Source organism: Lynx canadensis, chromosome C1 (genome assembly GCF_007474595.2).
Source record: "Lynx canadensis isolate LIC74 chromosome C1, mLynCan4.pri.v2, whole genome shotgun sequence".
Taxonomy (NCBI): domain Eukaryota; kingdom Metazoa; phylum Chordata; class Mammalia; order Carnivora; family Felidae; genus Lynx; species Lynx canadensis.
This window is the reverse complement of record NC_044310.1, coordinates 5264314-5289509: the sequence shown is the minus strand read 5'-3', so window position 1 is coordinate 5289509 and position 25196 is coordinate 5264314. Positions and strand designations below refer to the sequence as shown.

The following is a 25196-nucleotide window of genomic DNA, read 5'->3' as shown; positions in this document are numbered from 1 at the left end:
CCGCATGAGGCTCTATGCTGACAGCTCAGAGCCTGGAGCCTGCTTCGGATTCTGTGTCTCCCTCTCTCTCTGCCCCTCCCCTACTTGTGCTCTGTCTCTCAAAACTGAATGTTAAAAATATTTTTAAATAAAATAGCACTTAAAAACAACCCTTCACCCTACACAGTCTTTTCAATTTCGCAGTATTACATACCAGTTCTTGTCCACGTACTCCCCTTTTATTACATGGTGTCAATCACCTTGTATCCTAATTCCTTAACGTTATTTTATTTTCCAAGTTTCTGTAATCTTTTATTTATCATTTGAATGATTACTAAAATTATGTGTTGCTACGCTCTATGATCTTCTAACTTACACACTTATTTTGGGCATTTAGGTCAGAACCTGGTGCCTATAGGTTGAATTACAGCTCTTTGTGGGTGTATACTATTTGACAAAGAGTGGTCTTACAGTGCATTTTTTGTCATTCTTGTTTTTTATTTATTTTTTTTTAGAGAGAGAGAGCATGTGCGTGCACATGAGCAGGAAAGGGGCAGAGGGAGAGAGAGAATCTTAAGCAGATTCTATGCTCAGCTCGGAGCCCGGCTCGGGGCTCAATCCCAGGATCCTGGGATCATGACCTGAGCAGAAATCAAGAGCTGGATTGACTCTGACTGAGCTACCCAGGCTCCCCAATCATTCTTGTTTTCTAATTTGAATTAGTTGCCAAATCGTGGATAGCCCTTAAAATTCAGATTTCTAACATTGAGAGTTGGCAACTAGCAGCAGGAGTCTACCTCTAGAAAGAACATAAGCTCTCCACTTTGCCACAGTCCCCACCACTCCCTATCGCCTTCGCCAAGCCAGCCTCGCTCATTTACACGATCACTCCTTGATTTCTGTAGGCAGTGCAGTCTGCAACCTTTCATTTAATGCCTTTGCCTCCACAGACAAGGATGCAGATGACTGCAGGCAATGTTTTGCTTCTGTTGTTTTATTTCTGTAGGGTAGATTTCTGAAAGCAGGTTTATCGGGTGTAAGTATATTTTGGCTCCTGCCATACTGTATTCCATTTGGGATGTCCTCTCTCGCGCAATAGCTGCCCCAGGCACCCTCACGCGGGGCTGTTCAGCAAAAGCCCTGCTGCACCGGGCCAAACCCTCTCTCCTAGGAATTTGCAAATTGGATGTAAAGATAATGTGTCTGAGCTGATCTTTTTTTTTTTTTAATGTTTATTTATTTTTGAGAGAGTGTAAGTGGGAGAGGGGTAGAGAGAGGGGAACTGAGGATCCCAACAGGCTCTTTAATGACACCCCGTTTTGGGGCTTGAACTCATGAACTGTGAGATCATGGCCCGAGCTGAACCCGGAAGCTCAACAGACTGAGCCACCCAGGTGCCCCTGGGTTGATCTTAAACTGAAGAAAGGCATGTTTTGGGCAGTGGGCTTTATGTTTGGTCAAACACACGTGGAAAGGAAAAGAAACCAGTTCTGCAAAGAGAAAGAAGGAGATAAAATGGACAGAAAGATGTCAAAGCAAGGAAATGTAGAACCAGAGAGAGAGAGAGAGAGAGCAGAGAGACAGAGACAGAGACAGAGAGACACAGAGAGAGAAGGAAGAAGGGACTAAGTGTGAGTCAAGTCACTAAAGGGCAGAGGTCAAAGGAGCAGGAATTCCTGTCACTCTAGGTCCTGGTGGGTTTCTGGTTCTGCTACTTACTGCATAGCCCCTTGTATTCTAGAAGCTATCCTGTGTCGTTCCAATACACTTGTTTTCTTAAGCTGGAGCTCAGTGGTTTCTGTGGGCGCCAACTTGGCCATCAGGTTCTTGGGAGCCGCTTTCTGTCTTCTCGGTCCACGGCTGTGTCCCCCACCTGGCAGTGCAGGCACATTGTAGTTGCTGAGATGTCTGAATACGTAGATGAATCTGTAGTAAGATGACCACCCTCCACTCTACCAGACCTGGGAGCGTGTGAAATTGCCCCAACTGTCCCTGTCCCTGTTGAGGCACTGATGACCCCCATGCTCCCCTACCTGGCCGGTGCTGGGCCTCTTCTGTTAGTGCCCCACCGCCTTCCCCAGGTGCTCCTCTGCGCCCGCTGGGAGGTCCTCCAAATGTATGGCTCCCTGATGCCGTCTGGGTCTCTGCTCAAATGTCCCCTTCCCGGAGGCCACCCGACTGTCCTGTCTGAACTAACATCTTCCCTGACTGCCTGTCTCACTGCATGGTCTCCCTGCTATGGTTTATTCTTTTTTTTTTTTTAAGTTTTTATTTATTTTCAGAGAGACAGAGACAGCATGAGCTGGAAAGGGGCAGAGAGAGAGGGAGGGAGAGAGGGAGGGAGGGAGAGACAGAATCCCAAGCAGGCTCTACACTGCCAGCACAGAGCCCAATGTGGGGCTTGAACTCACGAACCGTGTGATCATGACCTGAACCGAAATCAAGAGTCAGACGCTTAACCAACTGAGCCACCCAGGTGCCACCACTATGCTTTACTCCTCATCATAGCAACAAAAAACTATCATGGCAAATATTCATTTTGTTGTCTGTTGCCTCCAGTTAGAAAGTTCACAAGAGTAGAAACTTACCATCCTTCCCCTGAAACAAGGCCTGACACTTTGGCGCCCCACACGTTGATTTCACAGGTATTTACTGAGTGCCTACCACGTACAAATAACGACCTAAAACATGTAACCGTGCTGGAAGGCGCTTAGTGCAATGGGACAAATAGAGCAAGGCGGGAGACGGTTAAGGTTGTGGGCAGCTTTGTTGCAATTTTTAAGCAGCAGGGTCAGGGAGGGACTCACGTAGGAGGTAGCGTTCTAGCAAACACGTGAAGGAGGTGAGGAAGAGAACCAGGCACATGTCGGAACAAAGACCGTTTCAGGTCGGCAGCAGTCATTGCAAAGGTCCTGTGGCAGGAATGTGTTCAGGAAGCAGTAGAGTTTAGCTGTAGGGGAGAGTGGTATTGGAAGACGTGAAACATGAACCTGGAGCCAAGGGAGATTTCAAACGCAGTCACCCTTATTCAGGTATCATTTACATACAATCAGATGCACCCATGTTAAGTATATAGTCTGAGTTTTGGTCAATGTATATATAACTATGTAACTGTTGCCTTGGTCAAGATACAGAACGTTTTCATTACCCCAGTGGGTGCCCTAGTCTCTGCACAGTCAACCCTCCGCCTCCCACTGGAGTGTGCTGCAAGTTCTAGAACTTCATTTACGTGGAATCATGCCGCACGTGCTCTCCGAGGTCTGGCTTAGTTTGCTCAGCATAAAATTTTTGTCATTTTATCATCACGTCGTGTTTATCAGCACTTCCCTTGTGTTGTTAAGCAGAATCCTCCTCATAGGATTCAGCACGGTTTATTCGTCCATGTGTCTGTGGATGGACACTGTGTTGCGTGCAGTTTTCTGCTATCACGAACAAAGCTGCTGTGAGTGTTTGCATACAAGCGTTCCTCGGGTCTATGTATTCATTTCACTTGAGCATCTGTGGACCTAGCATAGTCTAGCGGCGGGCTTTCTGGGTTGCACACTTCAATGTATGTTTAACTTTACAAGAAAGTTACAAACAGGGAGGTTGTGCCGTTGTTTTTTTTTTTTTTTAAGTTTATTTATTTTGAGAAGGAGAGAGCGAGCACTAGCAGGGGAGGAACAGAAAGAGAGAGAGAGAGAGAGAGAGAAAGAGAAATAATCCCACACAAGTTCCACACTTCCAGTGCAGAGCCCAGCACGGGGCTGGAACTCACAAGCTGGGAGATCGTGACCTGAGCCAAAATCAAGAGCCGGATGGATGCTCAACTGACTGAACCACCCAAGCCTGCCGGTTGTGCTGTTTTGTTTCCCCACGGGCCCTGTGCCTTCGCCAACACCTGGGATTGTCGGTCTTCTCGGCTGCAGCTGCTGCGGTGGGTGCATGGTAGCCCCTCACTGTGATCTCCATTTGCATTTCTCTGATGGAATCAATGCTGGGCATTTCCTCATGTCCTTATACACCTTCTTATACTACGTACAGCTGTGGAGTACGTGTTCACTCCTTTACTTGGGTTATTGGCTTATTGAGTTGCAATTCTTTACACACATTTTGTATCTACAGAGAAGTCTTGCATCAGGGACCCGTTTTGTGACTATTTTCTTGCAGCAGTGGCTGGTCGTTTCATTTTCTTACCAGCATCTGGCAAAGAGCAGATGTTTCTAATCCCGGTGCAGTCGGATCTATCCATTTCTTGCTTATGTGGTTGGTGTCTCGGCTAAGAAATGTCTGTCTACCCCAAGGTTGTGGAGGGGCTCATGGGTTGTGTTTTGTTTTTGTTTTTTTTTTTTTTCCCCTACTCATTCTGTAGTTTTAGCTTTTATTTCAGGTCCATCGAGGGTTTTGAGCAAGGACCTGACATGATCACACTTGTGTGTCAGAGGCACCCCTGTGCTGTGTGGATGCCGGTGGGGCAGAGTGGGAGTGCAAGGCAACAGTCAGACGCGGGGAATATTGATCAGAGAGGGTTTCAGGTTTGTGCTCTATCCCTCCTTGATGGATAATATTGTAATTTAAGGCTGCTTTGGGCCCAAATGTTTGCTGTGCATTTTAACTTACCTTCACTAAAGTAAAGAACTGATTTTAAGTTTCAATCTGGACATTGTCATTCTTTGGGCACGGAAGCCCCCAACACAACAAGACAGTTCATCTATCATTCTTGAGAGGGAGGTTACAAAAAGGGAAAGCAACATACTCCAGGTCACGCCTGCATCATGCCTGCTGGGACTCACCAACCCATGTCTTCACCTTGGCCACTTCAACCCCGGTGCTACCCTTCCTTGAATTTATGATTTACTGCTCTCAGTTACTCTTTTGGCCAGATTTATAAACCTAACTGTTCTGTCTTTATATAATGCCTACTTTGTACACTAGGCAATGACAGCAAATTTATTGTCTATGAGTTGTTAACCTTGAAAAATTACATCAATGCAAAGTGATTGCCTTTTAGCCTCCATAGCCAATAAATTTAATTTTTTGGAGGGGGGTGATATGAGTCATAGGATCATATATATAATCGCCGATCACAGAATGAGGAGCAAGTTGAAAGTTCTGAGCAACAGAAGCCAAGAAGGAAGACTTCTGTCTCTTGCCAAGCATGCACAAGCTGGTTTCTTGTCTGCTTTTCATAGGATGCTTACAACCTCTCTTCTCTCTGCCCGTCCCTGACTCCAGGGAAGAGGCTCTGAAGCTCTCAGGTAAGATGGATTTGTCCCCTTTATGTTAGTCTTGGAAGAGTCTTTGAGGGTCTCATATGCAAAGTTGGAGATAAGGACGGGAATTCTTTCTTGAAGGAGTCTTGCTAAATTAAGTCTTAGCTATGGATAGAATACTAGAGGATCCTTACGGCACACTGTAGGTTTTTTACTTTCTTTCTAAAACATAGGGGTCGAAAGGGTGGCTTTGCTTAATTCATGTCACTTCTGTAACCCGAAAATGTTGTTTTGGTTGTTTTTTTTCCCAATTTTAAAAACTGTACTACATTGAAAACATCATTACTCTTAGTTTCTATTTTAAACGAACTGGTTGGGTGTAGAATTTGGTGTTCCAATTGTAGATGAAAACTATTTTATATTAAGTTAAAAAGTAATCACCTGACATGTGTTATATGAAGCAAAAATATTTATTAAAAAATACAAAAATGAGAATCTAGAGCTCGGGATGACACCGATTTCCAGGTACAAGTATCTTGTCCTTTTGATTTATGTTCCATTCAGATCGAGTGTAAGTCGAAGTTTTTAAAAAAATCAGTCAAGCAGATACTTATTTTGCTATTTCCTCTTAATTTAGTTTCAGAAATGAAAAGGCTGATGCTTGGTTATTAGTTGCCACTAAAACTTTAACTGGATTTTATCTTGCCTTTCATTTGGGGTACTTTTAGACTTAAAATTTTAAGTGAAGAGGAAAACCTTTCTGGACCATTGATTTTATAATTTCTTGTCTCTAAGGTTTCTCCCAAGAGGCTTTTTGACAATCAGCAAAAGCCTTGTTGGTCAGTCATCTGTGTCCATGATTTGGCGCAGCCCATGACCTCCTGTCAGTCACATCGATGGTCAAAAACAGGCATTGAGAGGCACCTGGGAGGCTTAGTTGGTTGAGGGTCTGACTCTTGATTTCGGCTCAGGTCTTGATCTCAGGGTCGTGGGATCAGGCCCCGTGTTGGGCTCTGTGCTGAGTGTGGAGCCTGCCTAGAGATTCTCTCTCTCCTTCCGCCCCTCTGCCCTGCTCACGTTCTAAAAAAAATAAATAAAAATAAAAATAAAAAACAGGCGTTGACTTTACTGAATCTCTGCTATTTAAAAAGAACAGTGGAAAGCAAGCACAGGATGAAATCACGATTGACTATTCAGAGAGTTCTGTCCCCTTCAAAAATGTACTATGTATTAAGATTTTTTAAAATCATACATTTAAAAAATGTATTATGATTTTTTAAAAACAAGTTTAACATTTATTTTTGAGAGACAGAGAGAGACACAGTATGGGGAGGGGCAGGGACAGAGAGGGAAACACAGTATCTGACAGAGGCTCCAGGCTCTGAGCTGTCCACACAGAGCCCGATGCGGGGCTCGAACCCATGAAATGTGAGATCATGACCTGAGCAGAAGTCAGACGCTTAACCGACTGAGCCATCCAGGAGCCCCTATTCTGATTTTTTAAAATGTAGATCAGTGTAGCATCGTATTCAAATTCTAAACAGGTGGCAGCCTGCCTTCAAGTTCTTGCCTAAACTCTTCTGATGTATTTGTTTCAACATAAATGAGCCTTCCTCACACACACAGCTACACGTGGTCAAATTTTATAGATTTTCATGAATAATCTTCAGAAATGCTGTGAATGTGCTCAGATGCCATCATAATGGTTTCAGTGCCTTGTCTTCCAGTCAAGGTTGTAGCTGAGCATCTGGAAGTGGCCAGCAGGCGGGTATTCCAGGACTCCCGGAGCCTCTGATCTCAGAGTGCGGCTGCCGGCCAAGAGAGCCTTCCGGGAGCCAAGTGCCCGCTTAGTACACCTCCCACCTTCCACGCTCATTCCACATGCCGTGCACGCACATTCCTACACATCTTATACACACATACCGCACCTCTTACATGCCATTAAACTGACCACATTTCACATTAAAAATGTTATTACTGGGCGCCTGGGTGGCGCAGTCGGCTAAGCGTCCGACTTCAGCTCAGGTCACGATCTTGCGGTCCGTGAGTTCGAGCCCCACGTCAGGCTCTGGGCTGATGGCTCAGAGCCTGGAGGCTGCTTCCGATTCTGTGTCTCCTTCTCTCTCTGCCCCTCCCCCCTTCATGCTCTGTCTCTCTCTGTCTCAAAAGTAAATAAACGTTAAAAAAAAAAAATTAAAAAAAAATGTTATTACTATCCAAGTATTTAAAGAGTATTTTAAGGTTCTTTCTTATTATATTCAATAATAATAATAATTCAATAATTGCGGCAATAGGCAGTAGATAAATAGGAACAAAAAAGAACTACTTTTTCAAGTGGAAACTCTTTTTCAACAAATTCTTCAAATTAAAAAAATTTTTCTTAATGTTTATTTACTTTTAAGATAGAGCACAAGTGGGGGGTGGGGGCAGAGAGGGAGACACAAAATCCAAAGCAGGCTCCAGGCTCTGAGCTGTCAGCACAATGCCCAACGCAGGGCTTGATCCCATGAACTGCAAGATCATGACCTGAGCCCAAGTCGGACGCTTAACCAACTGAGCCACCCTGGCACCCCGGTGGAAATGTTAACTGGTCCTGTGGCTCAGCTCCACTCTCCTATTCAAGGCAGCCGAGCGGCTTGGCAAAGTCACACAAGGCAGAAGAGAGTCGGAATTAGATCCACTCCTCTTGATTGTCTGGCCTGCCAGCTTGCGAATCGGATCACAGCATTTCCACCTCTTCGTTAAAACACCACTGACAAATCACGAACTTAGCATTTGGGGAATTTCTAGTGTTCTCTCTCTGTCCTCGAGCCCCCAAAAGACAACAGGGAACAGAAATAATTGATGAACCAAGCTACTAACCTCTTCTATTACTCTGTGTAGCACCTGATGGAGACGCAAGATCAACCTTGGATGAACTGGAAAGAGTGTACCTCCTGCAAATGCTGGAGATGTTAGGGGCAGAGAGAGGCGACAGTCTTAGGAAAGCAGGTAAAATAATTCATGCGTGTACAGGCTGTCTGATTTTATTGCCACTGAATTACTCCCTATTCTCATCCACTATGTGAGGTAAAAACCTGTTTTGGAATAGAAAGGTGTTCCATAAAACATGCTAATAAACTGCCCAACATTCTCCACTTCTGGTGTAAAGACTCCTCTGCAATTTGGTGTTTTCTCTTTCTCACCAACTCCTTGTAAGCATCATGCTCTCCTTGGTACCTCAGCATATCTACATTTTTTTTCTGTACACATTTATTTTGGAGAGGAAGGAGGATGTTATCCATTCCCAATAAGTGCAATTTTATTTTTAATTTTTTTAATGTTTATTTATTTTTGAGACAGAGCATGAGCAGGGGAGGGGCAGAGAGAGAGGGAGACACAGAATCTGAAACAGGCTCCAGGCTCTGAGCTGTCAGCACAGAGCCCAACGTGGGGCTCGAACTCACAGACTGTGACATCATGACCTGAGCCGAAGTCGGATGCTTAACTGACTGAGCCACCCAGGTGCCCCTATTTATTTTGTTAAAAATGTTTATTTATTTTGAGAGAGAGAGAGAGAGAGAGAGAACGCATGTGCACACAAGGGAGGGACAGAGCGAAGGGGAGGACAAGAGAATCCTAACCAGACTCCGTGCTGTCAGCGCAGAGCCGATGTGGGGCCCAATAAGTGCAAATTTAAATTCTGGGTTCCTACTTGTTAAAATCTTATGCAAATTACTTAATCTTCTGGTACCTCAGTTTCATCAGCAGTAAACAAGATTCATACAAATATCCACCTTATGGGGTTCTTGTGAAGTCAATGAGAAAATGCAAGTGGCTCACCACAATCACACGCAGTTACCGACAAAATGTTAGCTCTTACTAGTTTCTCCGACTGTATTCCACTAAGCAATGACACCAAGGCTCAAAACATTTTGGAAACAAAATGGAGACTTTAATAGACACTGTTTAATAGAAGTTCATTCATGTAAAATGTTTTGAGTGGACTACTGGGGAGAACACAGCGCCCTCTGTGAACTCCATCAGAGACAAGGACAAGGATACTTGCCCAGCAGCCTTCAGGTAAATATTGCTGCAGAGTGAAAACAGGGAGATCAGAAACTAGGCACGACTCAGTAATACTCTATTTTGTGTGTTTTAAATAAAACAAGCATAAAATAGAAACCACAGATTTGATGATGAATGGTTTTCAAATACTGTTTTCCAGGTCTCGGTACTGGCACTGCTAACCCGCAAGGAGGTATGAGACAGGTAAGTGACCATATTTATGAGAGCTGGGTGAGGCATTTTACACCTTGACTTTAGAGGATCCTACATTCTTGAACTGGGTAGTGTTCGGGGTAGAAATCATGCCTTCAAGTAACTGGCCAATCAATGTTATCTTGGAGCATGTTTTTCTAAATTTTGATGTGTATAAAATGTGCCTACCAGACCTTATCCAGTGCTCAACTTTAACCAAGCTCTCCCCAAACATTTGACCAGAGACCATTTTTGTTGTTGTTGTTGTTGTTGTTGTTGTTGTTGTTGTTGTTTTGTTTTGTTTTTTTGGCTTAGTGCCCAGTAACATCCTTATAAAAATACACTGGAAACACTCGATCCTGGAGATGGTGTTCACCACCCGAGGTCCCAACAGGGATGAACCCCCCCAGAAGGGGATGGTGTAGCTTCTGCATGTGACTAACTAAAAGTTGTCATTCAGATGTTTATGACTGGAAGGACTATGGTTAAAGACTCTAAAACCACAAAGGTAATTAGGAGGATTTGCTCATGAAATTCTACAATAAAAACAAACCGAAGGGTCCATGCTTAAATAGGTAAATTTCAGGGGCAATACAAGCCCTATTTTACACAGAAGATGGTAACTGTACAGAACATGTTACTGACATTATTTAAACAGAAAGAGGTCAGTGAGGGCTTAGGAAACTTCATGGCCATCAGAGGGCTACACAGACTTGGTGGACCCCTGGCTGGGCACAGGGAGACCTTCCAGAGCCATACTCTGGGTTCATACAGCAATTACAACGGCAAACAATTTCAAAGGTCCTATGTCTTAACTATAGTTCCTTTTTCTTGCAGCGGTCTTAATTCATTGAAAACCTATGTTTTTTGTTTGTTTTTGTGTATTGTTTTAGTTTCAAGCTTTCTTTGGACAAGATCCTAACATTTTCCTGAGTCAGCTTTTGGCCAGAATCAGGAAACAATATAAGAAACGTGGATCTCCCTCTGAATGCTTCTGGAAATACTGTGTCTGAAGTAAAACGAACATCTATTAGTCAACTCAAAAACAACCACCTTAGAAAGTTAAAAATAAAAATGTATGACTTGAAAACAGCATAGAAAAAAACTAAGCAAACTATACCCCGTTCATTACTATTTGGAAAAATAAATCCTCTATGTTTTGCAAATATCATGGGTGGTCATTTTATTTATAAACAGGCCCTGAACATTTATAATTTTTCTTTCCATCGATTTATTTTTTAAAAATATTTATTCATTTTTGAGAAAGAGAGTGTGCATGAATAGTGGAGGGGCAGAGAAAGAAGGAGAGAGAGAAAGCAGGCTCCACACTGTCAGCCCAGAGTCCAACATGGGGCTCAATCCCACAAACTGTGAGATCATAACTGGAGTCGAAATCAAGAGTTAGACGCTTAACCAACTAAGCCACCCCAGCACCCCTTCGTGAATTTATAAAGAACTCTCTGAAAACTGAAAAGTAAAGCTAATAAAATTAACAGAAGCAAATACTAAGCAGAAAAGTCCCAAAAATGCAATTTAGTTGAAACAGTTAAACTACAACTCACTTAAACATTACCTTTCCTGCGTGTCCCCTCAACCCTTAAAAATGACATATGGTATCATCACTTAAAAAAAATCAGCATCTTGATGTGGAAAAGTCTCTACAGTGAAGGATGTGTAGATGCGGGCTGGGAGCGGTCTGAATTCTCCTCAGTTTCTGATGGGGTAGGTTCACGTGCTCAAATCCCCTGTCCCTGAGCTTTAAACTCTTAACAGAGACACATGCTTGCTCTCGGTTCCTGTGAGCTGCAGATGTGCAGCTCGCTGACTCGGGGATCGTCTCCTATACAGGGAAGAAGGCTGAGGAGGGTTTAGGATCACAGAATGGAAGGAAGAGCCCATTTGTTAATTTTTAAAACCCGCTAATGTGTGTGTGCCCACACCAACTTAACTCTGTGAATGCGTGTGTACAAAGGTTTATTGACACAGTGCAAAAAAATGTCTCCAGTTCTGCATGTACAGTTTATGTTTTTCCTTAAAAAAAATACCTGATTGAAATATTAATAACCATTAAAAACAAGTAAATTCACACAATTAATTGTAAGTTCACTTGAAACAAAATTCCAATTTGGATTAAATTTACCTTGTGAGTTATAACGAAGTTTTTACTTAATTGCAAAATGACTCCATTCCCACAGCATTGTGTTTTTCAAAAATCTTGACCTCATATCCAAGAAAATAATCACCTTCTGGGTAACATTTATGTAAACATCGAAGCCTACAGTATAGACATGTATTACCAATTTCTGTAGTTATTCATACAAAAAGTTAATAAACCCGAACAATGAAGTATAAAGGTTGGCAGAGCCCCCCTGGGGGGCAGCAGTGTCACTGCTGAGCGTCCCCTCTCCCCTCCAGCAGTGCGAGCATCGCGGTGCAATCTCTGAACACGCCAACTAGTCTACTTGTCAACATATGAAAATTATAAACACAGCGCTACTACAGATCTGCCCACAACAAGCACCGGTTTCATATCAAATCTGGCATAATATTTGTGCTGTAAGACGTGTACGAAGGTAAAGAAATCAGCAAACTCAGGTAAAACGAACATCCAGACAAAGGCGCTTCCATTATTAGAGAACGCAAGGTTTCAAACGGGCTGCGTGAAGCAGAGTGGCCCCTGAGAGCCACACATCAGTTTTGATTTGTACAAATTAAAACTTTTATCCCTACAGAAGGTCGCAATGACTACACTGATGGACAGTATCCAGGCTGGTTAGTTTTTCTAAAGTTGATTTTTCACCAAGGGTAAAAATGCCACACAACTTGACCAAGATGACGAGGACTTCAGAAATCACTGAATGATCAGGATGGAGTAGAAAATGACAGTTCCATATTTGCATGGAACTGCTTAGCATTTGAAAATGGTTCTGACACCTTAAGATGGACTCACCCTCCAGAAAACTCTACTTTAGAAAGGACACGTGAGCTATAGGAATTGAGAATCAGGGCTCCACAGTCCTCATGGATGAAGAGGTCGAGTCTCCTAATTATCATCAGTTATATGTACTTTACAAAAGGTATCAAACTTGGAGGGAGGAAGAGAGTTTGCTTGAAACAAAACAACAAAACACGAAAGATCAGTCAGTCTGTTATATAGAAGATAGAAGGTCCTGCTCCTTTCTGATCTGTGTGGGTGTGAACCGCATGAGTCCCCCCAAGTCTGGGCAGGAATCATGGATTTCTCTCAAGAACAGGGAGCTGAGGGGCGCCTGGGTGGCGCAGTCGGTTAGGCGTCCGACTTCAGCCAGGTCACAATCTCGCGGTCCGTGAGTTCGAGCCCCGCGTCGGGCTCTGGGCTGATGGCTCAGAGCCTGGAGCCTGCTTCCGATTCTGTGTCTCCCTCTCTCTCTGCCCCTCCCCTGTTCATGCTCTGTCTCTCTCTGTCTCAAAAATAAAATAAACATTTAAAAAAAAAAAAAAAAAAAAAAAAGAACAGGGAGCTGACTTAGCAAGTAAACAACCCACTCACTTCTTCACAAACACCATCAGGGCCGGAGTAGGAAGCACTGATCCGTGGCCACACTGCACCCCCGTGAGGACCACGGAGCTCCCGCGAACCGCAGCTGTCACGGGGAAGCCACCACGGCACTTACAGACCTCTGGCAAAGACGGACAGACCTCTTGTGTGTAAATTGGTTGGAAAGAAAGAGTTAAGTGTTAGTTTTGGTGAGACAACGTTCAAACACATAGGCATAAAGGAAGAGTATTATTTCTTACGTGACTTCTGAAACTCTTTACAATCATTATTTTAAAAACCAGAACCTAGGGGCGCCTGGGTGGCGCAGTCGGTTAAGCGTCCGACTTCAGCCAGGTCACGATCTCGCGGTCTGTGAGTTCGAGCCCCGCGTCGGGCTCTGGGCTGATGGCTCAGAGCCTGGAGCCTGTTTCCGATTCTGTGTCTCCCTCTCTCTCTGCCCCTCGCCCGTTCATGCTCTGTCTCTCAAAAATAAATAAACGTTGTCCCAAAAATAAATAAACGTTGAAAAAAAAAAATTAAAAAAAAAAAAATAAAATAAAAATAAAAACCAGAACCTTAAAAAGGAGAATGCCACTGGTTGAGTGAAGAGCTCTTTCTGTTTTGTTTTTTTTTTTAATTTTTTTTTTTTTACGTTTATTTATTTTTGAAAGAGAGAGAGAGACAGAGCATGAACGGGGGAGGGGCAGAGAGAGAGGGAGACACAGAATCAGAAGCAGGCTCCAGGCTCTGAGCCACCAGCCCAGAGCCCAACGCGGGGCTCGAACTCACGGACCGCAAGATCGTGACCGGAGCTGAAGTCGGACGCTCAACCGACTGAGCCACCCAGGCGCCCCAGAGCTCTTTCTGTTTTAATGTTACAGATGCAAAAGCTAACTTAACTCCAAGGAATAAGCTCATTGTAAGTAGACTGGTTTTTAAGATAAGACTTTGGGAATTTCAGTGGAAGGTGGAATATTAAAAGGAAAGGCATCTATAGGAATAAAGCTCAGAATCCAAACCTAAAAGCCAGCTATTCCCAGTGTACTGATGGGTGATATTTTCTAACACTGGTAAATACTGAAGTGACTTGGCGTCGTGAGGAAGCGGAACGTCTCCTCTTAATCTCGAGGGGAAGCACCAAGTTGTGCACAGGCCGCATGAAAGTACGCAACTTATGGAAACCATTCCGAACAGTATATGGCCTGCAGGTGGACGTCCTACGTCCTCCCACAGGAAAATGATCCACGTAACAACAGAACGAAATAAACGAGGCTAACGTTCGGGGCTACTTCTAGCCATACTTCTAACTACCATCCATTTTGGGTGACACCCGAAGTCAAGTTTCGCTGTGCACACACCTCTCTAGAGGCCATCCAATCTGCTCAGAGGACGGCCAACCAGAAAGAGAAGCTGACTGACAGCTTTAATACACCAGGAACACAGGAATGAAAGACGGTATATACAACGTCTGTTTCAGCAAAATGATGCCTGTTAAAAAGTCCAGAAGGGAAAACCTTCACATTCACTGATAGCTTCATGGCCATGTAGGAGTCAGGGGTTAAAGAGACACACCAAGAGGTCTGCTTGTCCGGCAGGTGCCATCTCCGTGGCCACTCAACTGCCGTTTGCTGCTGGAGCTTGACCACAGGACTCTGCGGCGTCACCAAGGGAATCTTTGCTTTCGCAGGTGACACAGCCCTCCAAGAGAGAACAAGAGCAGGCAAGAGGACATGATGTCGTCTGGAAAGTCTAACAATCAGTAAAATGCTGGCCAAGCACCCTATATCTCATTCCCCAATTTATTCAATTCATGCCTAAGAATCGTCTGTATTACAGGTTGTTTCTTATTATTAAAAGGTAAATGACAATTGTTTACCTACTTTTGCTTATTTTGAAGCTCATTCGTATACTCTACTCAAAAGCACACAAATAGTATTTTAGTTTTTAAAGTTTATTTGAGAGAGAGAGAGAGAGAGCGCATGCACACATGAGCAGGGGAGGGGCAGAGAGAAAGAGAAAGAGAAAGAGGGAGACAGAGAGAGAGAGAGAAAGTCTCAAGCAGGCTTCCACACTGTCAGCGCAGAGCCCAACACGGGGCTCGAACCCACAAATTGTCTTACGAACAAAGACATGTGGAGTGCCCAGCTCAGCTCCTGCTGTTGGCACTACTGTATCTAACCTTTCTTACTTTGCGGGCACTCATTCCTTTCTTTAAAAACGGGCGGGGGGGGGGGGAGGTTCCGGCACTTGTTTACTTCAGAAGCCCTAATACCACAGTGTTTTGAGTGCTTAGCTTTCTCCTCTTATCATAGTTTTTAAATTAAGTTTTTCTGATGTTTATTTATTTTGAGAGAGAGAGAAAGAGAGAAAATGAATGAGTGGGGGAAGGGCAGAGAGAGAGAGAGAGACAGAGAAAATCCCAAGTAGGATCCACGCTATTAGTGCAGAGCCCTTTAAAAAAAATTTTTTTTTTTATCTTACCATAATTTTTAACTTCACACATTATCATCTCCTGCATCTCAACACTTGTGGGAATACAGAGCTCATTACAACTGTCACAATCATTCCACGGAGCCACCATCAGGACCACGAGCAAGTCAAAACTCCACTGTCTAGGCCGCTCACATATGATCTCACTGAGAAGATCTCAGAACAACAAAAGAGCACCTGGGGCTCACGGAAATTCCTGCCAGGTATGAATACTACCTCTGGTGTGAATCTTACAAATTGAGTTTTAACTCTGTTCAAACACACCTGCATATGTGAAGTGCATGTCCCTTGGTCCTCTCCTCCCTTGCCAATCATGTATCAAAGCAGGTGTCCCAGAACATTCCAACTGGTAAAAACACTTGCAGTCAAAGAGACCTGTATTCAAAATCAGAGGGACTGTCCAGCCATATATAAAGTGTCCAACATCTGTATACATGACTGTGTTGTTTGTCGGTAAAGCAGGGATAGTAAAGCTACTGCAAAAGTAGCTGTGAGGGTTGTAATTTTTGGTGGGATCGTGCAATAAGTATTAAGTGCCTCGAGCACTACCTGGCACATCCAGGAATGACAGCTGTTGTCACTGTGCTTACCTGGATGTCTATCTCGAGGGACAGCCTGACTCTGAATCCAAGAGTGCACCTTGGCCAGCTCCTCCCTCTGCGTGCGTGAAAACTGGGGTTGCTGCGGCCGCATGCCCACCAGCCTCTCCAGGTCCCCTTTCAGCACGGTCTCTTTCACCCTGTGGACAGACAAGCGACCTCAGTCCTGAATAAGGCACAGGGTTCTCGTGTGATCCATGAACAGCTCTGTTTGGGTCTGTGATATACTTTCTATCTCTTGCTAATATACAACGTGCCCATTAAACAAAGAACTGAATCAGCTCTTTGTCAAGCTGGTGAAGCGAGAGCTCTTTCTCTCGGAGAAAGCATCTGTACCAGCACCTGAATGGGGCAGACGCAAGACACAGCTTTCCCTCAGCTCCTCTCTTCTCTCAGAATGCGAAAAATTCAGCGTCTAAAGAGAAAAGTTCTTGTCTGTGTGTGCCATCTGGGGAAGCGGTGCTGTCTTTGTTTTCTGGTCTCATGATGCACACGTTGGTGCGGTCTGGATCTGAGTGTGCACGGCATTGCCACTACAGCCACTGTTCCGGGATCATTCATCATTTAACTTCAAATGAATGAATGTGAAAATACATTTCTGTAGGAACATCTATAAAAACAGAAGTTAAAAATCACTTGGTATTAAACAATACACTTAAAAAACCATAAAAGTTTCTTTAAAAAACCCCATTTAAAAGGGGGGTCCTTGAGGGCACCTGGGGGGGCTCAGTCGGTTAAGCGTCCGACTGTTGGCTCTGGTTCAGGTCATAATCTCACAGATCGTGAGACTGAGTTCCTGTAAGCGCAGAGCCTGCTTGGGATTCTCTGTGCCCCTCTGTCTGCCCCTCCCCTGCTCATGCTCTGTCTCTCTCTCTCTCTCTAAATAAACTTTAAATAAAAGTGGGTCTTTTAAAGTGCTTTCTTACCTCTCAGGTACCTGATATGTCATTAGAATGCACTCAGGTGTCTGTTTTATCATTCTCCACATGGACTCTTCAGCAAAACCGGGAAATGTTTCTTTCTTCTGTACATCCTGAGACTGCTGTCCCTCTGAGGTGATTTCAGAAGAATAATCACCACTAGTGGAGTATATACTGTGGTCACTGCTTCCTATCAAAGACCAACAACAATTACAGATTAGGAGACACTGTTAGGGGCAGATTTGCCAAACTCATTCTTCCCACTGTGGCAACCAGCGGACAGTCTTCGCCCTCACCCAGCAGTGGTCCCAGGTGACCCCCCCTTGGTTCCTCCGCCTTCCCTAGATGTCCCTCTCACTCCTCCTGAGCTGTCCATGCTCAAGGCCACACCTCACTCCTTCTCATCACCTGGAAATGCTCCAGGTCAGCTCCAAAATCACTAACATCTCAGCTTTGCTTGCTCGTCTGCTTGTTCAAGTGCGCCAACTACAAAGTGCCCCGGCCCTTCAGCCCACAGTCCATCATTCAGTCACACTCTTTATAACACCTGAGATTTCTTTTTCCCTCTCATTTTTCACACTATCAAAATGTCAATTCTCATAAAACCAACAGTCAGTTCTGTTCTTATGTAAACCCAAGTAACCAAAGATAGGGATAAAGTCATTTATCATTGGGTACACCGACCCATTATCACCAAAAGGATCTTACAAAGCTGGGTAATCCTGCTACAGTCTCTGGCCAGCCCATCCTGGCAATGACTGTTCTCCACGTCTCTGTTCCCTGACTCTCACCTATTGAAAATGTCATTACTGACACTAAACACAAGCTTACTCATATCTGCACTCTCTCCTCACCTCCTCCTGTTACAACAGAGAGGTATCCACCCATCCCAAGGCCCATTCCTTTATGGCTGCTATGGAGCCTTGCAAATCATTCCTTTCCTAACTCGCATCGACTCTTCTAGATCCTTCTCGTCAACTTTGAAACAAAAACCCAGAAGACCCCCCAAAAAACAAAAACAAAGCAAACAAAAGTACCTCTCTAATTTTTTTTTTTTTTTTTTTTACCTAATTTTTTAAAGAGTAAGTACATGGGCGAAGATGGTGGAGAAGTGGGAGGACCGGGATTTTCCTCATCCCTCAAACACAACTGTATTGAGGTCAGAGCACTTGGAACACCCAGGAAATCGAGCTGCAGAGTGGCAGAAGGATCTCCACAGTTGGAGGGGGACAGTTTGGCAGGACTGAGGTGTGTGTACGTGAATTGGGGGAGGCAAAACGGCATAGGCACAGAGGGGAGGGAACCCCTTCTGTGCAGAGACAAAAGGGAGAGAAAGAGGAGTTGTAAAAGTCGGCCTCAAGTTACCACAAGAGGAAAAAGTCTCTGGATCACGGAATGGGGAACGAGAAATACGGAGAGTGCCAATTTTCTGTTTTGCAAACAGCCTTAGGCGCTGAAACTTGGAGGTTTGGAAGTATGTGACTTTCTCTGGAGCAAAGCTGGAGCAAAGCTGGGAGCCATGGACCATGCTCCCAGGAGGTAGGAAGCCGGCCGGAGTGCAGAGTGCGGTGTAGCGATCTCAGGGGCGCACTGGAAGAGAACAGTCCCCTTCCTGGAATACTTGGAGAAAAGGGATTATTGCCTCCCCAAGGACAAAAGACCCCGAAGGTACCAGCCAAAGGCCTTTTATCAACAGGGCGGAGTGGCGCTATTCCAGAACAGGGTCTGGGCAGCGCAGGATCCTTGAAGACATTAGAGAGCCTAGAAGGCACGGGAGACTGTGGAGCAGGACAAGCCTGCCGCCCACGCTACTCTGTGAGGGCCGCTTGAATAGCATGGTTTGAGACACCTGGTCCGGGGAGCAGAGACTGGGGTGTTGCCATTTTTTTCTCCATCATCAACAGGGTGGGGGTTCAGGAAGCAGCACAGTGGCCCCCAGTGGAAGTGGGACCTGCTTACACCAAACCCCACCCCTCCATGACTGGTAACTGCTTATCTACAGGAGTGGGACTGACACTGAGCAAACCAGACGGCCCCTCCCCCAAACCAGCACAGCCGCTGGTCCCAGGCACCAACAGGCAACTTTTTTTTCTTTTCTTTTTTTTTTTTTTTTTTTCTTTCTACCCTCTTCTTTTTTTCTTTTGGAATTGGGCTCATAGTTTCTGATTTGTATATATGTGTGTGTGTGTGTGTGTGTGTGTGTGTGTGTGTGTGTGTGTGTATTTATGTTTGATTAGGCATTTTCATTCTATTCTTTTTATACCTTTTCTGTTTCTTCTTCTTTATCTTCCTTCCTCTTTCTCTGGATTTAGCCTTATAGTTTTTGATTCTCTGGTCTTCTCTTCTTTCATTTTTCTCTTTTATGGGACCAGGCTTCCCCACCCCCCTTTCCTTTTTTTTCCCCCAGGGTCACTTCAGTAAACAAATCAAAGCACACCTGGTTGAAGGTCCAAACACTCCACCACTACAAGCAAGAAGGAGCTCTGCAGAGGGCTGACCAGTGGGACACAGCGGCCAAAACACAAGAACAGCATGCACACAGCAGACACCAGAAATACTTCCTGAAGTGCCAGGCCCTGGACAGTGCATGACCCCTTTTTACTATAGTAGCTCTTGCAGATGCAGGACCTATAACAAGCTTTTAAAACACGCAAAAGACAGAAACTTAGCCAAAATGACAAAACGGAGGAATTATCCCCAAAAGAAAGTTCAGGAAGAAATCACAGCCAGATTAATTGCTCACAACAGGTACAAACAGTATGTCTGAAGAAGAATTTAGAGTAACAGTCATAAGACTAATGGCTGGGCTTGAGAAAAGCACATAAGACACCAGAGAATCTCTTGCTGCAGAGATCAAAGACCTAAGAATTAGTCACAATGAATTAAAAAATGCTATAACTCAGATACAAAATAAACCAGATACAGTGACAGCAAGGATGGAAAAAGCAGAGAAGAGAATAGCTGAAATAGAAGATAAAATTATGATTATGTAAAATGATGAAGTGGAAAAAAAGAGGGAAAGGAAATTACTAGACCACGAGGGAAGAACGAGAGACCTAAGTGATTCAATGAAACAAAATATCCGTACCATAGGAGTTCCAGAAGAAGACAGAAAGGGGCAGAGGACTTACTTGAACAAATTACAGCTGAGAACTTCCCTAATCTGGGGAAAGAAACAGGCATCCAAGTCCAAGAGGCACAGAGATCTCCCTTCTAAATCAACAAAAACAGGTCAACACCATCACATATTATAGCAAAACCGGCAAAATACAAAGATAAAGATAGAGTTTTGAAAGCAGCTAGGGACAAAAGGTCCTTAACCTACAAGGGTAGACACATAAGGTTAGTAGCAGACCTGAAACTTGGCAGGCCAGAAGGGAGTGGCAGGAAATATTCAATGTGATGAATAGGAAAAATACGCAGCCAAGAATACTTTATCCAGTAATGCTGTCATTCAGAATAGAAGGAGAGATAAAGACTTTCCCAGACAAACAAAAACTAAAGGAGTCTGTAACCACTAAACCAGCCCTGCAAGAGATCCTAAGTGGGATTCTGTGAGTGGAAAGCAGCAAAAACTACAAAGGACCAGAGACATCACAACAAACATGAAATCTACAGATAACACAATGACACATTTTAAATTCGTATCTTTCAATAATCACTCTGAATATAAATGGGCTAAATGCCCCAATCAAAAGACATAGGGTATCAGAATGGATAAAAAAACAAGATCCATCTATATGCTGCCTACAAGAGACTCATTTTAGACCAGATGCTACCTGCAGACTGTAAGTGAGGGGATGGAGAACCATCTATCATGCTAATGGACATCAAAAGAAAGCTGGAGTAGCCACACTTATATATAAGACAAATTAGATTTTAAAACAAATACTGAAACAAGAGATGAAGAAGGGCATTATATCATAATTAAGGGGTCTATCCATCAAGAAGAGCCAACACTTATAAATACTGATGCCCCCAACATGAAAGCACCCAAATATATAAATCAATTCATCACAAACATAAGCAAACTTATTGATAATTATACCATAACTGTAGTAGTCTTTAATAAAATACTCCACTTACAGCATGGACAGATCATCCAAGGAGAAAATCAATAAGGAAACAACAGTTCGGAATGACACTCTGGACCAGATGGACTTAACAGATATACTCAGAACATTTCATCCTAAAGCAGCAGAATACACATTCTTCTCGGGTGCACATGGAACATTCTCCAAAACAGATCACATTTTGGGTCACAAAACAGTACTCAACAGGTACAAAAAGACTGATATACCATGCATATTTTCACATCACAACACTATGAAACTTGAAACCAACTCCAAGAAAAAATGTGGAAAGCCCCCAAATACATGGAGGTTAAAGAACATCCTACGAAAGAATGAATGGGTTAACCAGGAAATTAAAGAAAAAATTTAAAAATATATGGAAGCAAATGAAAATGAAAGCACGACAGTCCAAACCCTTTGGGATGCAGCAAAGGCAGTCCTAAGAGGAAAATACATTGCAATTCAGGGCTATCTCAAGAAGCGAGAAAGGTCCCAAATACACAACCATACCTTACACATAAAGGAGCTGGGAAAGCAGCAGCAAATAAAGCCCAAAGCCAGCAGAAGGGAAATAATAAAGATGAGAACAGAAATAAACAATATAGAATTAAAAAAAAAAAAACAACAACCCAGAACAGATCAATGAAACTAAGAGCTGGTTTTTTGAAAGAATAAACAAATTAATAACCCCCTAGCCAGACTTCCCAAAAAGAGGACCCAAATAGATAAAATAAAAAACCAAAGAGGAGAGATCATAACTAACACCACAAAAATACAAACAATTGTAAGAGAATATACTATGAGAAATAATATGCCAACAAACTGGACAATCTGAAAGAAATGGACAAATTCCTAGACACTCACAGACTACCAAAACTCAAATGGAAGAAACAGAAAATTTGAACAGACTCACAAACAGCAAAAAAATTGAATGGGTTATCAAAAATCTCCCAAACAAATAAGAGTCCTGGGCCAATGGCTTCCCAGGGGAATTCTACCAGACATTTAAAGCAACGTTAATACCTATTCTTCTCAAACAGTTCCAAAAAATAGAAATGGAAGGAAAGCTTCCAAATTCATTCTATGAAGCCAGCATTACCTTGATTCAAAACCAGACAAAGAACCCACTAAGAAGGAGAATTACCGGCCAATATCCCTAATGAACACAGATGCCAAAATTCTCAACAAACCACAAGCAAATTGAATTCAACAGTACCTTAAAAGAATTACCCATCACGATCAAGTGGGATTCATTCCTTGGCTGCAGGGCTGGTTCAATATTCACAAATCAATCAACATTATATACCACATTAGTAGAAGGAAGGATAAGAACCATATGATCCTGTCAATAGATGCAGAAAAAGCATTTGACAAAATACAGCATCTTTTGATAAAAACCCTCAAGAAAGTTGGGACAGATGGAACACGCCTTAACACCATAAAAGCCATATATGAAAGGCCCACAGCTAATATCATCCTCAATGGGGAAAAACCGAGAGCTCTCCCACTATGATCAGAATGCCACAGGACGTCCATTCTCACCACTGTTATTCAACATAGTGCTTGAAGTCCTAGCCTCAGCAATCAGACAACAAAATGAAATAAAAGGCATCCAAATTGGCAAAGAAGTCAAACTTTCACTCTTTGCAGATTACATGATACTCTACATGGAAAACCGGAAAGACTCCACCAAAAAAACTGCTAAAGCAAATACATGAATTCAGCAAAGTTGCAGGATATAAAATCAATGTACAGAAGTCAGTTGCATTTCTATACACCAATGATGAAGCAACAGAAAAAGATATCAAGGAATCGATCCCACTTAAAATGGCACCAAAACCCACAAAATACCTAGGAATAAACCCAACCAAAGAGGTAAAAGATCTCTACACTGAAAACTATAGAAAGCTTATGGAAGAAATTGAAGAAGACACAAAGAAATGGAAAAATATTCCATGTTCATGGATTAGAAAAACAAATATTTTTACAAGGTTGATACTACCCAAATCAATCTACACATCCAATGCAATCCCTATCTAAATAACACCAGCACTCTTCACAGAGCTAGAACAAACAATCCTAAAATTTGTATGGAACCACAAAAGATCCCCAATAGCCAAAGTAATGTTGAAGAAGAAAACCAAAGCTGGAGGCATCACAATCCCAGACTTCAACCTGTATTACAAGCTGTAATCATCAAGACAGTATGGTACTGGCACAAAAACAGACACACAGATCAATGGAAAGAATAGAAAACCCAGAAATGGACCCACAAATATATGGCCGACTAATCTTTGACAAAGCAGGAAAGAGTATCCAATGGAAAAAATACAGTCTCTTTAGCAAATGGTGCTGAGAGAACTGGACAGCAACATCCAGAATGAACCTGGACCACTTTCTAATACCATTCACAAAAATAAATTCAAAATGGATAAAAGATCTAAATGTGAGACAGGAAACCATCAAAATCTTACAGAGGAAAACACAAAGCAACCTCTTTGACCTCGGCTACAACAACTTATTAGTAGACATGTCTCCAGGGCAAAGGAAATGAAAGCAAAAAATGAACTATTAGGACTTCATCAAGATAAAAGCTTCTGCACAGCAAAAGAAACAACAAAACTAAAAGGCAACCGACAGAATGGCAGAAGATATTTGCAAATGACATATCGGATAAAGGGCTAGTATCCAAAATCAATAAGGAACTTACCAAACTAACATCGAAAAAGCAAATAACACAGTGAAGAAATGGGCAGAAGACATGAATAGACACTTTCCATAGAAGACAACCAGGTGGCAAACAGATACATGAAAAGATGCTCAATGTCACTCATCATCAGGGAAATACAAATCAAGACCACAACGAAATACTACCTCACACCGGTCAGAATGGCTAAAATTAACAACTCAGGAAACAATAGATGTTGGTGAGGATGTGGAGAAAAGGGAACACTTTTGCACTGTCGGTGGGAATGCAAACTAGTGCAGCCACTCTGGAAAACAGTTTGGAGGTTCCTCAAAAAATTAAAAATAGAACTACCCTACCACCCAGAAATTGCACTACTAGGAATTTATCCGAAGGATACAGGAGTGCTGATTTGAAGGGGCATATGTACCCTGATGTTTACAGTAGCACTATCAACAATAGCCAAATTATGAAAAGAGCCCAAATGTCCACTGACTGATGAATGGATAAAGAAGATGTGGTATATATACAATGGAACACTACTCGGTGATGAAAAAGAATGAAATCTTGCCATTTGCAACAACGTGGATGAAACTAGAGCGTATTATGCTAAGCGAAATAAGTCATACAGAGAAAGACAGATATCATATGATTTCACTCATATATAGAATTTGAGAAACTCAACTGATGAACACAGGGGAAGGGAAGGGAAAATAAGATAAAACAGGGAGGTAAACCATAAGAGACTCTTAAATACAGAGAACAAACTGAGGGTTGCTGGAGGGGAGGTGGTGGGGGGATGGGCTAAATGGGTGCTGGGCATTAAGGAGGGCACTTGTTGGGATGAGCACTGGGTGTCATATGTAAGAGATGAATCACTGGGTTCTGCTCCTGAAGCCAAGATTACGCTATATGTTAACTAACTTGAATATTAAAAAAAAAAACAAGTTAAACAATGCATGTTAGTCATGTTACTTCTCACTGTCTTGTCTATAGTCAAAATTATGATCTATAATTCCATTTTGTCACCCAAACTCCATATATTTTTCTAAGTGTTATCAGCACATATTAATAAATAATTTTGATGAGGGAAAAAAAGTACTTAGGAATAAACTTAACCGAAGGGATAAAAGACCTATATTCCGAAAACTGTAGGACACTGATGAAAAAAACTGAAGACACAAACAAATAGAAAGATATTTAGTGCTCATGAATGGGAAGAATTAATCATTAAAATGTCCATACTACCCAATGCAATCTAAAGATTCAATGTAATACCTAGCAAAATACCAAAAGTATTTTTCACAGGAGTGGAACAAATAATCCTAAAATCTGTATGAACTACAAAAGACTCTGAATACCCAAAGCAAATTGGAAAATGAAGAACAAAGCTGGAGGTATCATAATCCCAGATTTTAATATATACTACAAGGCTACAGTAATCCAAATGGTATGGTACTGGTACAAAAACCAACACATAGATCAATGGAACAGAACAGAG

General features: G+C 42.8%; 2 protein-coding genes across 2 annotated transcripts in view; one reads left to right on the top strand and one right to left on the bottom strand.

Moving 5' to 3' along the window:
* Positions 1-5103: 5103 nt before the first annotated feature.
* Positions 5104-10423, top strand: UTS2 (urotensin 2). Its single transcript, XM_030326030.1, has 4 exons — positions 5104-5216; positions 8055-8162; positions 9379-9422; positions 10304-10423. Exons 1-4 carry the CDS (start codon positions 5117-5119, stop codon positions 10421-10423), a joined length of 372 nt encoding a protein of 123 aa, XP_030181890.1. The 5' UTR covers positions 5104-5116.
* Positions 10424-13750: 3327 nt separating this feature from the next.
* PER3 (period circadian regulator 3) overlaps positions 13751-25196 on the bottom strand; it is a 59537-nt gene continuing 48091 nt past the window's right edge. Inside the window, 4 exon segments of the mRNA XM_032594562.1 lie at positions 13751-14625; positions 16008-16023; positions 16025-16156; positions 16943-17163. Coding sequence (XP_032450453.1) covers positions 14542-14625; positions 16008-16023; positions 16025-16156; positions 16943-17163 — 453 coding nt within the window. The 3' untranslated portion in view covers positions 13751-14541.